Genomic DNA, 18954 nt, shown 5'->3' on the forward strand with positions numbered 1-18954 from the left:
GTTTCATTAACAATCAATTTCTATAAATCAATCAGCTTGGTGTTGAACTTTTTTTTGAGAACACTGCTTGAAAACTTGCTTCTTGTGTGTTTTATGTTGTGTTTTACTTTTATAATTGCTTTTTATGAATTGATTCTCTCTGAAAGTTCTTTTATTTTATGTGGTAAGGAATAATACTTTACAAACATTCTCCCCTTTTGTGTGTATGCTAAGGAGACTTATTGAAATGTTGATGTTTGCATTTTTATCTTAATGGTTTTTTTCTCTCTTATCTTACAAAAAGGAACTGTGTCTAGTATGTCATTTGATACTTATGGTTTATAGTTTTGAAGGATGTTATGTATCGAGAAAATAGTTTCTGTTTTATGTGCAGAGAATAGTTGAGTGTCCTTTTATAGGATAGATGTTTATAAAAAGTAGTAAAGTCATGAAATGACGAGCTAAATTATTTTATCATATTTTTACCCTAATTCTTTTAGGTATTAAACTAAATAAAAGATGAAACTGCTGTATTAATAAAATATTTCATTCCACACCATACAACAAGATGGCGGTGACTTGGTCTCACACCTTTCTGATATTTCAAGTCGTTTGTTGGTTTTCATCCGCATTCACTAATGGTATTGTATATAATATTTTGATGCTCTGAGATTAATAAGGTCGAAATTCTCTATCGCAAATGGCCATTGCTTGGCCTATACCTTTCTTTCTCTACAATACTGGGTGCAAGAAAGAGCACCCTACAAAGTATTGAAGAAAAGCATTCGTTTGAACCAAACACTTAGTACATTGTATAGTTTTGACCTTGATTTTATTTCTCGATAGATGTACCAACTTGGGAGACGCGTAGTTTGCTTCCAAGTGGCAAAAAATTCATCCCTGTGCCGATCGAAGACGGTGTTTTGAACATTTCGTGCAAAATGAGTGATCCCAGTATTAAAGTGCAACTCAAGATCAAAATATCTGTATCTGGCGTTGAAAGGATAGCTAAGATACCAGAAACAGGCGTGCAGCATTTCACATTCAAAGTGGACAAAGCAGTGACACATGATGAAACGAACTTTTTCATCGATTGTGTTGCCACATCAAATGACCCAAACCAGCAACTTCCCGAACCTTTTCGTGTTGGAGAGTTTCGTCTTGTTGAGAGTAAGTTTGTCCTTTGTAGATTTCAAAATACATATACCTTTAGTCAACTGAGAAATTCTGTTTTTACAATGGACTTGAATAACTCGATTTACCAGCTTTGGCATAGATGCCCCTCTTTTACATATCTAATCGGTGTATTTTCTTTGTACATCATAGGATATTGCAATGACGAAGTATTCATACACCATGGGTTGACTGACCCAACAGCTAAAAACTTTCATTCACTCGTCAACATGACCATTGAAGAAGGCGAAATGATGAACGTTTCTTGCTATTCCTATGGGTTATATAAAGACCCTGCTGTTGAAAATCTAATGGTCTGGAGAAAAGAAGGCCAGAATGTCACCAAAAATGTGATCAAGGTTCTAATGCATGACAAAATTTACACTCGTGGTTTCAAGAAGGAAATATTTTATGATATCTTTTTATTGCTATTGGAGAAGCCTTCTCGTTCAGATGCCGGTGTGTACACATGTTACCGTGCTTACCAGGGCTGTCAACCATCTACTTTCAGACAAAGGTCCATCAATCTCGTCTACAAAGGTGATTTTTCATGTGCTACTGTAAAGTTTATTCTAGCAATGATTTTTTTTTCAATTTTGAATCATGCTTGACCTACACGTGTCCAGGCCCATAAGGAAAAAATCCCAGAACTCCATTTTCTGGTTCTGGTTTTAAAGCACGCACGTTCGAGTACAGTCATCATTTTCCGCGAATGAACTTAAATTTACCAGTTTTAAGGGGGAAGTCTGCCATTTATTTTTGTCTAAATCATTTGTACTAAAAGTGTACTTTTATTTATTATTTTTAGAACCGTTCAAGCCCAACATCACTTCTATTTCCAAAGACGCCACCATTCCATTCAACAAACAACTTTTACTTGAGTGTACTGTTTCTTCTTCTCCCAAATCCACCATCACGTGGTCCCATCCTAAAGGTCACGTGGTCAAAAAATGCAAAAGAGAAAAGTCGTGCTATTTGAAGATTGACCAAGCATCATTGAAAGAACAAGGAATATACACATGTCAAGCCTCTAACCTCAAAGGAGAAGATATTAAGTCTACAGAAATATTGATTGGAGGTAAAAAGATTTTGTTAATTTCATTGTTTTAAGTATATTGACAATTTCTGAAGGAGTCTACATAAAAATTCAAACATATTCGTATACAAACAATGAAACGGTGAAATAAGGTTCCCACCAAATTACCTTTTAAACGTCTCTCCAAAAAAACCGGGTAAAAAAATACGGTAACTGATAATTATCGAACCATAAAACCCCAAGGATGGATAATAAGCGTAATTAACTAATTAAATGATTTATCTTTTCGTACCATAGTGGCACCAAATGTGCATATCAACAACGACAATGATCGAAATCAATTGAAGTGTGATGTCCGTGAAGGATTTCCCTTCCCTAGTATTGTGCTCCAGAAACTCAAGACATGTGAAGGTGCGCAAAACACAAGGTGTAATAAAACATGGCTCAATATCACTGCTACTTTACAGGTATCCTACATATCTTTCACCCTCTTGTGTTTGATGCTAAGCAAAAAGAGGCTTGTTACAATTTATTTTCTCACACCAAATCTATAAAAAGAACGGGACGGTTTTTAAGGTTTTTTAAAGGTAAATTAGAAATATGTGAAATTTAATGAACAACTTGGACAATTGTATGCCAGCCTGAAGATATTCGTTCGACCTCTCAACAATATTTATGGTTAAATACTTTCGCTTTCAGAGAATGGGCAATGTCGAGGCATACTCGTATAAAAGCAGTACCGATCATGGCACATACCGATGTTTTGCGTTCAATAAATATGGCCTGCATTACAGCACGCAGATAGTGTTGCAGTATAACAGTGGCTTGGATGTGGGTACAATAACAGGCATCGCATGCGGTGTTGTTTTTAGTTTCGTTTTCTTCATGGCTGTCTTCGTGTTCTGTTACTCCAAATACATAAAACAGAAATATGCTCTCCATTTGAAACCCGATCCCAAATTCAAGGTAAGTTGATTTCATTTTCTAGTCTAAATCTATTCTAAATATTTTACCTTTTCCAATAATAGAATTCAGCACTCTCCACCGCGCTCTTGAAGTGTAACATCATTTTGTGACAGAAAGGGGTAATCGATGCCTGAGGGGTATGGATGCATCAATGTTATTTTCCTTTCCTACAATAGAGTTCTTATTGATCGATTCAGTGGGTAAAGAGAGACGTTCTACGTGCGTTATATTATCATGAAACAGCAAAAATTGTCTTTCTTCCTACTTTTCTAATACATGCGTCACAAATTCATAATATCTAAAAGAATTTAACGTTATGATAAGATGAAAGCCGCAAGAGGACGGAGATTTTAAACCAAAAAAATGTCAATGAAATGCTTTTACTTTTGGAAGGAGATTGATTTTTCTGATAACGTACACCAAAAGTGCCCTTTTATACAGCTCTTAAGAAATGGAGCCTTGCGTCATTATTGTCGATGAACTTTCCCATCAAAATTATTTCTATTTTCTAAAATGTGAATGTAGTATATTTTGCATTTGGCAGCTTCTTAAGATCTTTCAGCGGGGTTGTTTTCTTTCTTTTTTTATTGCAGAGATATAACAGATTTTTAAAGTCCTTCTCATTCTATGAACTGTTATCTCTCTGTCTTAACATGCTTTAACCTTTCTCTTTTGATATCCTCTGATGAACCTAAAACCTAATCGTGAACAAGACAGCTTTCCTATACATAAACGATGTTATTTTTCATAACTTGTCAAAGCGTTGACAGTCATAGCAAAATATAGGGTATGTAAAGTCATATGTCACACAATGTTATGTTTTCGTTACAGTTTCTGACGTATTTTATGTTCCGCCTTCGAACGTCATAGCTGCTATAGGGCTTTTTAAATGCCTTCAGACTTTGCAAGAGTGAGGTGAAATATTTGATTGGTGAAATTCCATACTTTTCTCTTTATTTCAGCTCGATCCAGACCGTTCATTGTTCGACCAAAGTATAGAACTTCCATACGATCCAGAATGGGAATTCCCCCGCGAACGCATCACTGTCATGCGACAAATCGGGTCCGGTGCTTTTGGCATCGTTTCCTTGGCAACAGCACGTGGTATCTACGCATTGAGCCCGAGAGATCGAGATACTGCAGCGATCCGTAGACGAGCTCAATTACGTCTTCATAAACGAGTGCCGAAATCATTACTGAGTTGCTTTTTGGACGACGATTTATGTGAACAGAATATTTTTGTGGCTGTCAAAAGTCTGAAAGGTTGGTTTTGTTAATAACGCTTTTTATGTTGTGATAATGTCTCGTGAGAGATTAAGAGAAAGAGACTCAAAGGATTGAGCTTCATTAGTGTTCATTAACCCTTGCTTCGTACTCTTATCGACAATCATCGGTCACAGCAAATTCAACATCTGCCCATACAGAGTTAAAAGTGCATTTTCACTACGCCTTCTTTCTGTGCGATATTGTATTTAGTTTTTGCCTTAAGACTGTATATAAGTGATATATTCTAACCGAATGAAATCATAATAAACCACATTGCTTATCAACTTTTCAGAGACGCACACAGACGTTGAATACATGGACTTGGCTTCTGAAATCAAAATCCTCATACATCTGGGTTCCCATGACAACATCGTCAACTTGTTGGGTGCATGCACCAAGGGTGGTACACTCTACGCCATCATGGAATACTGTCCACATGGCAATCTGGTCGACTTTTTGCGACCACGGCGCCCCGTTTTCGTGAACCAATGGTGTAAAGAGACGGATGATTTGGGTGAACAGTTCACACTTTATGATGCAACGCGCACTGCTCTCGATATTGCTAAAGGAATGTGTTTTCTAGCTAAAAAGAAGGTAAGGTTCCGTTTAGCTTCGTAAGATGTGTTGGATAGAAACTGTTTCATACGAGAGAACGGGCTTTTTATACAAAAAAGGGTGTCTAGGATAAAGACGCAAATGTGTGATACTTTGATAGAGTAAGGTTGTGCATATATTTTACCTTATTTTCTTTCCCACAGTTGGTGCATCGAGATCTTGCGGCTAGAAATATTTTGGTTGGAAATGATTACGTCATGAAGATTGCGGACTTTGGACTTGCACGTGACGTCAACGCGACGAACTTTTACTACAAGAACAGCGTCGGTATGCTACCTGTCAAATGGATGGCTATCGAATCATTGTTTGATAAAGTCTACACCACACAAAGCGATGTGTAAGTTTTTTGTTCCTAACTATTAAACTGTTGAAAAGTTTATAAACGGCATTGGAATCTCCAGGAAGAGAAAACCCTCCACTATTACCTATCCAAATTATTGGATAATGATTAATCATTTAAGCCAGGTGGTTAGTTGCAATATTTGATATCTGTTATCTGTTGATTCTTTTTAAAACATATCCGGTAGCGGTATAAATATGTCAACGGTTTTCACGTTCAATTAGGACGTTCAATTACCTAGGGCAGGCTTATCATTGTCGTTTCGCGTCACAATTTTTCGAAAGAAAGGAGCCGCTATCGGAACTTTAGAAATATTGATTTGGTGTCGATCGAAAGAAAGGATAGCGAGAAGAAAAAAACGGAGCGAGGTTTTGGCACTGTCTGAACTACTTCCGCTAATTGACGTCGAATGACGAAATGCTCTCTTCTTCTCTGATGAAATCGTTTCTTATGGTAATCTAGCCAACGTAGGTGGTAATTATCTTTAAATGGTCTAATACTTTCTATTTATCTTTGATAGATGGTCTTTCGGTGTTGTACTATGGGAGATATTCACCATGGGGGGATCGCCTTACCCTGGCCTTCCCATGGAAAATTTGTTCGATTTCTTGAAGAATGGAGGGCGGATGCAGCAACCAGCTACATGCCCTGATGAGTTGTACCAAGTTATGGTGCAATGCTGGGAAGACAGTCTCTACGAACGTCCACATTTCCACGAGTTGGTTTCACAGCTAGAAAGAATCCTGAGCACTAAACTCGTAGTAAGTTTATTTTTGATAATAAGGTTTGGACTAGTTTTGATTTTCTGGTGGAAAGAGTACCTCTACTAGTGTAGCTATCACAAATTTCATTCGAAAAGAGTACTTTCTTCAAAAGACTTTCGTAGAAGTTTGGATACTAACAATATGGTGCTTGTTAACATTAATGTGATCCATCGTCGGTCATCTTCTGATCTCGCATTCCAATTTACCTTTCAGATGACGAACAATTTAGCGGAATTCGAACGCTTACAAAGCACTTCATCCGAAAATGACTACCTAGTACCCAGATCTCCACTCAAAAAGAAAGGATCACTGGACACTATTCTTCGCATGCAACCCAAGTAAGCTCCCTCATTTTTACTCTGCTTACTCTTTCTGAAATCCTGAAATCTCCGTAGATATTGGGTCTGTTTATAGACAACCTCATTTTTATTAGTTCTCAATTTCATGGATACATTTGCTCCACTCAACCCTCCCGAACATCATTATTTTCTTTCAGTTCTAAAACAATATATTGGTCCTACATTGCCATAAGGAAAAATAAACAATTACTCTCGGGTACCTAATAGCCGTCCCCCCCGCTAATTAATTTTACGAAAATTTTCCACCCAGGACATTCTTATTCCAACCCCCCCGCTTATTAATTATTGGGAAAATGTTTTTGAAAGTTCCCTTTTTTGTCTTAATTCTGCTGTATTAGCCTCCTTTTCAAACATTTTCCACCCAGGACATTTTTATTCCAACCCCCCCGCTTATTAAATTTTGAGATTTTTTCCAACCCCCCTGCTTATTCCAACCCCCCCCCCGGCTATTAGGTACCCGAGAGTAAGATAAATTACTATCCATTGAAAATGAGCCTGATAATTGACGATGCTCTTATTCTTTCAACCACAGACTTCCTTCACCATTCTTACCGCGCAAACAATCAGTGGACGTGCTGCAACACTTCCCGCCTGCACAACAGGCGCTCATCGTCAACCTCCCCAAGGAGCAATCAAAGGAGGAGGAGGTAGAAGGTGGTTGTGAAGATTCCGGTATCGGTGATAACCACTACGTTGACTTGAGGCGGAACGGACCTAAAGATGAAATTAATGATAATTGCATCGTTAGTTATAAGAATACGTGAAATGGAGGTGCAGACAGTTCTTTCTTGACAGAAGAAGATAAAAACGATGTGTAATGGATAGGTTTCCATTGGCATGTTACGTTCAGAACCACACGACACGAGTACGCTTTTCAGAGAAGATTGTTCAGACGGTTACTCATCTTCTCGATTGGTCTTCAGTTATGCTGCTAATGAAAAACTATTATTGAAATTTCTTATTTGCGAAACTTTTTCTTCGTAATGTTGAAATGCCAAAACTAACCTTGAGTACGCTCAAAACTTCGATTTCGATTGGCATTCACATTCGAATCTTACAGTATAAGAAACTTTTTCGAAACTGAAGATCCGACTTACAATTTGTGCATGCACACAGTGTTGCTACGGATACACAAACAGATAAATATGCATAGACAACAGGGCGGAACCCGAAGCGGTTCGAAAATAATAATTCAAAACAAGCGTTTCTTAAAAAGAATATTCGCTTTCCAAAATATTTTTTTACGAATTTAATGAAATGATATTGTACATATAGCTAATTCTTTTTATACTTACTATTTTTAAATGTTTCTTTTGTAAATTATCAAGTCATGTCTAAAATTTTTACCGTGAGAAAAATGATACCCAAATCACAATTTAACGATATGATTACATAATAAAATGAGAATATTTGAAGACCTTTTGTTTTTACATGCTTAAGCGTCTTTCTCGCAGTTGAAATAATTAAATCTATAGAATATTTCAATATATTATACGAACTTGATTATCAAGTCCTAGATCTTTGTACCATAGATTTTAACGAAAAAATGAAGAGAAATTAATAAGTCTCTGGTGGAGACCAGTTGAAAATTAACCAACTTCATTGACCGTTAATTAACATTTGGGGACGAAGCATGGCGTTTTAGATAAATGGATTTAGAACGCCATGGGACGAAGTAATCTTTGGGCTTTTGGATCGAAGGCGCCAAGAAATAATCTCCCATACACCATGCCCAGAATAAAGCTATGAATCAGGGGATGAATTCTTCCTGATTTTTACTGCGATAAGGCCAACGGGATTAATAACGCATCTGACGAAAATCCATTTTGCTAAGAAAAACTCAAAGTTTTGCCCCTGAACTTTAAGGAAAAATGCGATATCTCGAGATTGGAAAGGAGTTAGGAGATGGTTGACAAATCAGATCATTTTTTTAACATTATTTCCTTGATCTCCAAAAATATTGGTCTTTTTTTACCCTCTCCACAATCCAAAGGGCTTATGATGCGTTCAACTTATCTACTCCGGCGGGTACGACGACCGTTGACTAGAGAATTTCGCCATCTTGAATTTTTTCACTTTCGTTTTCAAAAATTATATGAAAACATCAAAACAATAAAATGTTTTCTAAAATTCCATCAAAGTTTATGAAACTATGACTAGGTCACAGTGTGGATGTAAACCACACTGAAACGACCGCCTTCCATCACGCTCGTGAAATAAGAGCGCGCGCACATTATTAACGCCTACATGTCATCTCCAGTACATTTTAGATTATTCATTGAAAACAGATTACAATATAGTCATTTTTCATGTCTCGATTATTCAATTCCGAATAAAAGACATTCAGGGAAAAAAAAGAGAAACATCTGGGTAATCTAGTTAAAAAAACCGAAAGTAAATGGTAGACAAAGTAGTGAGCCAAGGCAAAACGAGATTAGCGTACCACTATGAAAGAAACCGCCTCCGGCGGTCGATAAAAACAAGAAAATACCTCCAAAATTTGAAAAAATGGTCTATTGGTCATGGTTTCCTGTTTGTTTTTCTTCAAAAAAGAACTGGATCTAGTTGTACGGATTATAGCTATAGACCCGTATTTTAGTAAAGTATCTCCGATATATAAAAAGGGAAAAATAATTTGGAGGAAAACTAAAGGCCAGTTAGCTTGGCATCTATTGCATGTAGATTAATGGAAAAATTGTTAAAGATCAAAATGATTAAGTTCCTAGTAGATAAAAAGTTACTATCTGACAAGCAACACTAATTCTTGGGAAAAAGATCGACCACACAATTATTGAGTTACACTCATTTCGCTTTGTAAGCATACGGTAAATTTCGGCTGAAGCTCACTATGCTTAAGTAAAGCTCAATTTTGAGCCTCAATTTTGTTTGTAATTCTCTTCTTCATTCTTCTGTTATTTTCTGAAGTTTTGGAAATTATGATTCTAAAAATTTCCTTGGCTGAGCCTCAAGTTATGCTCAGCATATGCTTAATTTTTCTGGAAATTTGAGCTTCAGTATGCTTATAAACGTTATGCTTATAAAACAAAATGAGTGTATCTTAATAAATGTGCAGACTCAATATCAGGAAGTAAAGTGGTAAATGTTATCTATTTATTCGACTTTGCCAAGGCCTTCGATACAGTTCTATACCGCAGGTTACTCAAAAAACTCGAGGCATACGGTATCAAAGCTAGGATTCACATTAGACTGAATCAAATCCTTTCTGTCGGCATCAAACATTCCCATCCATATAACATAGGCGGGTTAAACATGGAGCACGTGGAACAAGAAAATGAAAATGTCGAGGAATCGAATTTTGAAGAACATATTTTTGGTAAAGTCAAGAAAGCCAACTCAATCGATGGTCTGATCAGCAGAAGTTATGACCTTTCTTTCACCAGAAATGCTTCGCACTCTTTTTATGGTGTTCGCCCGACCTCATCTTGAGTACGCTCAAGCCGTTTGGTCTCTACGACCCATCAAACACATCGATGCCATCGAGCGTGTTCAGCGAAGAGCCGCGACACTGGTAAGCGAGTACAAGAATTATCTGATATTCCGATGGCGGATTGGCGGCCGCCCACGCTAAAGCTCGGAAGGAGCGGGTCAATTTCCCGAAAATTTTCCCGACCTCCAGAGCTTTAGCGTGTTGGATGAAAATTTCACCATATGGGTGCCAGATAAGTACAAGGACAACTCTTACGAATACCGTCTCCGTAAGATTAATATGGTTGAAGTATATAAGCATCTTCGTGTTTATGTTAAATAATCGGCATGTTAAGTTTGTCCTTCGCTAGCGCTCGAAACGTCAGCACGATAACGAAATACAAAGAAACTTTGCAAATGATGGTGTCAGAGGGTATCAAACAGATTCGTTGTTCTACGGAAGTATTGACATACGGAATGGTCTTGGAGTTGATGTTGTTGCTGCAATATCTGTCGCCAAAAATTGCTCACAGCATCGGGAAAAGATCTCCATAAATTGTTAAATGTTAAGCATGGTTATTTCATAGAGGTCGACAGACCTCGGACGGAAATATATTACTGTAAATAAATAAAGTGCAAAATGAATTCAGTAAAGACATACAGACAAGCAGACAGTATTTTGAAGGTCAGACTCCTCCACGTTTTCAGCCTTGATTTGACACATCTTTGCATCTTTGTGAAGAGTTTAACATACCCCCTTCTGAAAGACCCGGTGGGACAAAGACAGACAAACGGACCAGGTAGGTATGACAAATGTCTGAATCTCATCTCTATGTAAAACAAGGTCGATCTCCAGAAGTGATAAGATCTAAAATTGTTTCCAAAATTGAGCGTCTTGAAGGAAATATGGAAAACTTGTAAAATTTGTAATCAAACTTTTATTTCATTATAATTCGATTTTATGAGATTTAAATTTCATTCAATTTGTGAAAAACCGTATGTACAAACAAAAATATTTATACATAAACATAAATTCGCTTGGAGAAAAGAATTTCATTTCGCTTTGTTTTTTGCTCATTAAGTCACTGGTAAGAAATTCATATTCAGTCACAGGCTTCTTCAGGTTAACCATTACGTAGAATTCAACCCCCCCGTTCCAGTTGTTTTAAAACAATCAATTACGTCAGAACTGGATGACATCATTAATGAGAAGGTTCGTCGAAAGTTTCTTCTTCATCATCTTCAGTCGGTTCTTTTGGCTCCCCGCCTTCAGCAGTTGCCGCCTCTCCTTCAGCAGTCGCCCCTCCTTTAGCAGCCGCCCCTTTACCTGCATCAGGTACCCAAAGACCAGAATCGATGCATCGTTTTAAATGATATCGCGCCTCTTCTTCTGGCATCGTGGTCATAGTGTCTTGTAATAATTGAATGTCTTTTTTGTCGAAACAGTCTTGAAGTTCCTACAAGGGAAACAACAAAAAATAGACACAATACACATCGAGCATGTGGCCCATAATACGCTCAACTATGGTACTTTCCCAAACATTCCAACTGTAATCTAACTGTACCTTTGACCACTAGTTCCAACATTTCAAAGTTTGAAAGTTTAACCCCCTAGATATTCATTTTAACCCTCGTTTTGCGTTCAAAAGCGATGGCAATTTGGGAGAGGTGAAGAGCAGACGTACCTTCGGTAAAGATTCGAAAACTTCAACAGGATCTAAACCACCAGGTCCAATTCGTTTTTGACGTTCCTCCTGCAAACAAAAGAATAGATATTAAAAGATTCAGTCTATTCAAATCCGTAAAAAGCCTTCAAGGCTCACCACTTTCAAGAAAGGAAGACGAGTTAAGTGTTCAGGTTTGAAGTTAAAAATGTTGTTTTTTTCTCTCTTACCTCTTCATATTCCTTCATGGCTTTATCGATTCTTGCTTGTGCTCGCTCTTTGACACGTCCGATGAACGATTGTAATTCGTCGTTGAACCCGTCAACGTATTGCACGTCGTTCTTCCGCATTCTGAAAGATAAGTAAAGTACAATGGCTAAGCTTTCCTTCTGATTATTCTAACTCTGTAATCTTCTTCGCATACATAGGAACGTTAAACGTTCTGAAAAGATTTAAATGTTAAAGCAAAGGTGGTTTGAGATCTTCAGACTACTTTCAAAAGTTGAGATATTCAAGGTACGACTTTGCGCCTATTTATTAGCAATACAACAATAAAACTTAAATACTTGAGAACCAATTTTACAGAAATTTCAAAATTGGAAAAGTGTTCAATCAATTTAAAGGGTCTTACTTTTGAAAGAAGGGGCGGATGGTACTTCGAGGATCCATCTCCAGTTGTTTGGAGAGTTCCAACAAAAATTGCATACAAATTGTTTGGTGAGCAACGCGTTCCATTAATGCATGTTTCTAAAGAGTAAAGTAAAGAAGGTATTAAGATGACACCAGATGCCTTATTATGCGGAGAAACTTCGGCGATTTAAGCAATTTGTCTAAAAAATTCCAAATTTCCGTAATACTTCCCGCTCGTTAAATTTAAATTGTTTGGTCCAAAAGTAACTCTCACAGAATTTAATTAACTTTGGTTCAGATTTTAACTTCTTATTCCTCCTTTTTTCAGTTAAAATACTTACAAGATGTCAAAACTGAGGCCCGTGAAGTGTTTCACATTTTCCTGTAATGATCTATCTTATGAGTCAAAACCATAGGATAGATGATTTCAAACAGTGGAAAGCTTATTTCACACAAGCTCAATCCTTTTGAATCAGCAAAAAAGTACTGCATACCTCTTCCACTTCAAGGTCAATACACCAGACGACCAGATAGTTGGCAGTGTCTTCGCACGTTAGGTGAGGGTTCTTCATCAAGAAAGTCTCACTGTCGTGGTATTCGCGAAGCATTCCGTATTTCTTGATGTCTTCTTTGTGCTTGTCCATAAACTTTTTCTAAAATGTTGTCAGGGAAAAACTATTTGGATAACCTTTGTAGTTCGGCATAAGTTGGCATAAGTTTGGTCGCAACATCACATGGCGACACTTGACTGGTTTTGTACATAGCAAACCTTAATTAATTGACGGAGATTTGATTGCGGTAAATTTTTGTTAAAGCCAAGGAAAAACTGGGCTTTTTACCACACCGAAAATTATGTTGGATACTTCTTTTGATAGAACAATGGACCCAAATTTTAGGAAAGTTAATAAATTGCGTTAGAATATAGCTGGCGAGCATTGATTAGCGTATAAAACAGATTATCGATAAAAAATGAATATATGTACTCATTACCGATTGCTCTAGTTGTTCTTCTTCACTCAAATTATCGCTCTTCTTCTTTTGTGGATTGTTTATTAGCTGGATAAACAATGGTTGAAATTATATTTTAACGACTTGTCCAATTCCAAATCAAGCATTACATGATAGACATTTGAATAAAGACAAAAGGTAAAATGTCTTGTGATTAGGCTCCATTCGATTTAAACGAGTTAAAGGGAGGTTGTAAAGACAAGAGCTAAAACAAGAATAATAACAAAACTTTACAATTGCTTCAATACAATATTAATAAACATCCAGTAGATATGACTCACCGTTTTTGAGAATCCGGGTTGGCTGAGAGTGTCGACGTTTAATGGTTGGGCCTAGAAGAAAGAGAAAAGATGGCGAAAGTGAACGAGGAACTTACTTTCTACATCTGCGTAGATATAGCCTAAAGGCTATAGGCTTTTTCTCTACGCAATAACGGGATGAAAAATCCCAGTTTTTGGTGAGGTGCTCGCGAGCGTGAGTAGGGTTGAAGAGAAAAGTAAAAGACCACAAACCTGTTCTTCTTTTATAAGGAAGTTTTTCTCGTCCAGCAACTTTTCTTCCTGAAGATGAAAGGGCGGAAAAACAATAAATCACAAGCTGATAATTCTTCAGTAAAGTTGAACAACATATCAAGAAGGCCTTTAGAGTAGATACCCCTTTGTCACAGACCCGGTGGGACCTCAGCCCCACTAGAAAATCTGGCAAAAATTTAGTCCCCGGTGGGAAAATTCCCTAGAATTTCAGCCCCACTGGGATATTGACTTTGATTGCATCCCCAACTGAAATTCAATGTTTAAAAACTACACTCCAAAACCAGCCCCACTGGACTTTTAAAGCTTGGAACAATAGAAGTGCTATCCCCATTGGGATTTCAATAGGAATTTTCATCCCCACTGAATAAAATGTTCCACCGGGGCTGCGAGACAGGGGTGCGAGTAGTAATCAGGAAACACACGAATAACAAAAGTAATGCAAACCTGTGTTTTGAGGTCTTTCATTGATTTTTCAAGCGCTTTGATTTCTTTATCGTCTTTACTTTTGCGTGCTTTTTCCAAATTGCCTGACAACTTTTTCAATTTGGACATATTTCTAAAACAAAAAATGATGAAAAAGTTAACTGTCAGTCCTCTGAACGTATAGGGGTGAAACTATGATGTTATTGGGGACAATAATAAGGATAATTTTGATGATACTTACTCATCGATGAGTTTTTGATTTTTTTCCTTCTTGGTAGACATTTCGTCCATTCGTTGAACGCGTGCTTCATGACGCCATTTGTAAAGACTTCTTGTGTCGATGTTGGGGTGAGTCTCATCTTCATCGTCACTGACCTGTCCAAAAAAAAGTCTCCGGTAAATTTGAAATAGTAGATAATTTGATATCTACCCTTGTACAAAAATATTCAAAGTTTAATAAGTACCGAAAAAACTACAATAAAGAAATTCATATTTGTTTAAATCAAAAAAGACAGTTTAAACAGCAAAGATTAAGCTTCTTACAACAGAACATACCTCAATATGATCCCACTTTGTGTAATCAACCATTTTAATCTTTTTTGTTTTGTATTTACACTGAAATATAACAAAATGAATGTAGATAAAGAAAATTAAAAGATGACGAGTGTCTATTTCAATGTTGAGAATTAGATTACCAGTCAAACGAGAAACATATTCATTAACTTTTGTTAATCAGAAAAATCAAAGTCTATCCAGATCAAAAGAAAAGTGTTTCATATTTCCAAAATAAAATCTTAAATGAAATAACATTCTTGAGAAAATAGGGAAATAAAGTACACATAGTTGTAAAGCGTTAAATGATGTTAAAATAGAGATAATTGGATATATACAAAAAAATTATCACAAAAAAAATTTAGGCTAGCATTAATTCCTCGAGATTGTCTCTAGCTTTTTCAGCTCCTTCTCTGAATTTGTCGATTTGCATATTGTATGCTTTTTCGATGATTGCTTTTTGACGTTCAACCTCCATCTTGATCAAGTCTTCAATCTTGAGTTCATCTTCTTTTTTGTTCAACTTCACAAAGGGACATTTGGGTGCATGCTTTTTGTGTTCCATCTTTGGATCGTCTTCTGGTTCCCAACCCTCTAACTCTTTCAAACAGACATAACATCTGACAAGGTCAGGTTCTTTGTCAGTTGGTATGTGATAAAATCCAGCCTCTGCAAGTTTTTTAGACGTGCATTCACAATCGTTGTCAAAAGGCCAATCTGCAAAACTAGCAACGCGATTAACCTCCAAATTCATTTGGAAAGTTTTGGGAGTCAACCCAAGTTCATTCAAGTTCATCTTTCGTTATTTCTACTAAATAAAGAGAATGAGATTCTTGACAAAAACTCATAAAATAAACAGCACAAATCAGCAATTTGATAATGATCTTTCATGAAAGGGCCAGCCTACAAATGCATTGGACGTCAACAAGACCCAATGAACCTGTTGGATCTTTCTACAACAACAAAGCAAGACAAAGAACCATGGAGGAAGAATGTTATCAGAAACATTCCACCTGACAATTGATTCAAAAACAAATACAATTCAAAATATTGCTAAAGAAGTTTGAAAAACACACTGTACAAAAACTTTTTATTAAGCTAGATAGTCGTCTTGATTTTAAAGTACTTGACCAATTTAAAGATTACATTTCCTGAATCAAGATGATTTTTTTTTAAGTTTTAAAAAAGGTGCATATTGAAAATTGAGGAAGGAGCTTATTAATTTACTGTTAGTTTTTTCCATGAGATTAAAAAAGAACATGAAGAAAAATGAAGAAGAAAAAACTAAACTTTTTATAGATAGGTCGTATAAACGTTATTTTTACATCTTTGGAAAGCTTAAAGCTTGGCGATTTCAAAAATATATACTTTTACTAGGAAATATGTTTTGAAATTTGCAATATTCAACAGAATGTAGATTGAGACAAGTAAATTGACTGATTTTTCTGAAAAGAAATTTCTGACACAATGTAAAATTCTGGGGATGACAAAGTAGTTTATAAGGTACGTCAACATTAGACCAACTTACGGTCAGCTTGGTAAAATCTGTGTGTTTTGCTTTTGATACAAATTGATTGATACAAAAAAACTCTCGCATTCTTTTTACGCCCCCTGACGCTGATAATTAGGCTAGGCTAGACTTACCTCTTATCTCTTTTCTATTCCAACAATAAAATGCTTACATAGTTGACACATAATACACCAGGGGGGTCAGTGTATACTAGAAGGCGGCATGTATGTGTACTACAAGGTATTTTTCAAAACCTGACACCCACCCACCCCTGAAGTACACCATACTACATCGAAAAATCCTAAAGCCCCATACCCCCTATTTACTACCGAGTAGTACCTGGAAAGAAACCAAAACCACCCCATACCCCCCATTTACTACTGGGTACTACTGGAAAAAATCGGAAAATCGGGTAAACATTTTTACAAAAATCGGGAAATCGGGAAATCATTTTCCAAAAATTGGAAAAACAGGAGAATTTTTCTCAAAAATCCAAAATGCGCTAGAAATCAAACTTTTCAAAAATTGCGTGAGACCATGTGGAAATGCGTGAGTCTCACACCCCATGCGTGAGAGTTGGCACCTCTGATGTTCGAATTCGAATGTTCGAATATTTACATTGACTCGATAAACCTTCATTTCAGTGGGATATGGTAGGATTTCAATTCATTCCAAGAAGTTTGGAAGAATGATATCTTGGACAACTTCTAACTAACTTGGCTTGATCAATTTCAACAACAACTTTACATTTCTATTTTAGCAGATAATTTCTGAACCTTTTTGTTTCCATACTGTTAACATCGATTTTGGACCCAACACCCCTATTTTGGTACAATCCGTGCCATAATATATTTGCACTTTTGGCTAATTTACCATTTTTCGAAAATTGAAGGTCAAGCGAGAATGTCAATTTCAGGCCCTGAACTTGATTTCATCGATTATTTCGATCTGGGAGGGATTTATTGGTTTCTAGGCTATATTTCAAGCCCTACTAGACCATTTTGAAGTCCTAAGTCTAGCGTTAAAACTCAGAGTTAAAACTCTACCCTTCGAACCTACTTTAGAGCACTTACAAATCGATTGTGGTTTCAAAACACCCCGGTGAATTTCCCTTTTGTGCCAAGTATTTTGTCCCTGATTGTACACAGGTAGTAAAAATCAAAATTGAATTTGTACCCAACACCCCAATTATAGTACAAAGGTAGTACATGACAAATTTTTTCCTCAAACACCCAGCCACCCCAGGATACATGCCACCTTCTGGTACACTGACCCCCCCCCCTGAATACACATTGACAGAAGTATTCCCCATGCAATTTTTATATTGAAATCTGCAATAAAAACGAGAGTGGTCTCTTCTTCTCAGTGGCTTCTGTAATGGGAGTGTCTTTTTAAATTTCAACCAATGAGATTGCCGTGTATGATGAAGATTAATGACTGGCCCTACTTTTTGGCGCTAATGGCTTTTCGGCACCTTGGATAACGAGTAGTCATTTAACTTTATTTGTTTCAATTGTTGATTCTAAGGGATGAATTTTTTTTTATATCTTTAGTTCTCAAACAAAAGCGGGAATTTGATGCAAGCGTTATTTTTTTTAAAGAATCTTTTCTGATTGGATGAAAGCGCTTTACCTTCATTTGATTGGATACTTCTTTTTAAACAATCGTACTGCAATTTTTTGCTTGGACAAAATAAAACAATCAATATCACCAGGATTGCATAATAAAATATTTGGTGCTTTCACAAGCGTTTGCGATTAACAAAATAATACAATCTAAATATTTTCCAGGGGGTGAGTTTTAAGTTTTTCTTCTATTTCTTCATGTTCGCCAATCTGGGGAATCTTCATATATATACCACAGGAAAACTCATGAAACCCACCAACTTAATCTTGAGTTTGGGAAGTCCCCAAGATTGGCAAACAATCATTTTTTCCCACTTATGGCTTTTCTCTTTGATCTTTTATTGGTTTCTTTTGTTGATTTCTTGCGTCATTGATGACTTGCGCGAAGTTTCTTGAAATGGAAACACACAGATTTTACCAAGCTGACGGTAGAACAAACATCAAGGTAAAAAACCTCTCTTAACATCATAATGATGTTTGCAGTGATGTTTGCCATGGCAAGTTAGTATTAGCATGAATGTCACCTCTCGCTCAAAAGATCTTACACATGAACTGAAAAGAGAAAGAAAGCCCTTACCATACTTCTGACTTTTTTCACACATTATTTAGAATTCTTAAAAGTCATCATTACGCCGTATGGACCAGTTCCTTTCTTGGACATAGGGTTCAATCAAAATACACAGAAAGATGTATGAAAGTCTGCGCTAACTTTGCCCTATAATCAAAACAATTAGGGTTGGCCTGGTGACGGAGAACCCAACAATTTCTTACAAATTGCCCTTTTAGGTGGTCTAATGTTGACATCCCTCTTCTTCTAATTTTATCACCCTTCTTTAGAGATAGGAATAATAGGAAGGTCCGAATCGCTGATTGAAACTGATTTTCTTTGCTTAGCAATCATGAGGAGTCCATCAGTGATTCCGACCTTCCTATCATTATTTTTCATTATTTATTCCTATTATTAATATCATGATAATGTACGTTAGCGTATTATGTGATTAATTAATAGAACTAGAAAGAACTATTCTTATCTCTAAAAGAGGGCCCTTCGTCGTAAGAAATCATTTGGTTCACCTGGCCCACCC

At 36.6% G+C, this 18954-nt stretch overlaps 3 protein-coding genes across 3 annotated transcripts; 1 reads left to right on the top strand and 2 right to left on the bottom strand.

The window, feature by feature from the left end:
- Positions 1-479: 479 nt before the first annotated feature.
- On the top strand, positions 480-8091 carry LOC136820557 (fibroblast growth factor receptor 3-like). The gene is made up of 12 exons (XM_067076745.1): positions 480-620; positions 826-1149; positions 1306-1692; positions 1961-2230; positions 2486-2655; positions 2888-3154; positions 4117-4417; positions 4713-5014; positions 5179-5372; positions 5896-6136; positions 6353-6477; positions 7031-8091. Exons 1-12 carry the CDS (start codon positions 548-550, stop codon positions 7260-7262), a joined length of 2886 nt encoding a protein of 961 aa, XP_066932846.1. The 5' UTR covers positions 480-547; the 3' UTR covers positions 7263-8091.
- A 2756-nt stretch (positions 8092-10847) lies between these two features.
- On the bottom strand, positions 10848-15469 carry LOC136820544 (hsp90 co-chaperone Cdc37-like). The gene is made up of 11 exons (XM_067076732.1): positions 14738-15469; positions 14424-14557; positions 14204-14315; positions 13739-13786; positions 13508-13558; positions 13209-13274; positions 12713-12871; positions 12220-12335; positions 11819-11939; positions 11610-11678; positions 10848-11381 (listed from the first exon to the last, which is right to left on the bottom strand). Exons 1-11 carry the CDS (start codon positions 14768-14770, stop codon positions 11127-11129), a joined length of 1164 nt encoding a protein of 387 aa, XP_066932833.1. The 5' UTR covers positions 14771-15469; the 3' UTR covers positions 10848-11126.
- LOC136820562 (baculoviral IAP repeat-containing protein 5.2-A-like) lies at positions 15096-15530 on the bottom strand. Its single transcript, XM_067076750.1, has one exon. The coding sequence runs from the start codon at positions 15528-15530 to the stop codon at positions 15096-15098; it is 435 nt and encodes a 144-aa protein (XP_066932851.1).
- Positions 15531-18954: the final 3424 nt, after the last annotated feature.

This window comes from Clytia hemisphaerica, unplaced genomic scaffold (genome assembly GCF_902728285.1).
Source record: "Clytia hemisphaerica strain Z4C2 unplaced genomic scaffold, Clytia hemisphaerica genome assembly, whole genome shotgun sequence".
Classification (NCBI taxonomy): Eukaryota; Metazoa; Cnidaria; class Hydrozoa; order Leptothecata; family Clytiidae; genus Clytia; species Clytia hemisphaerica.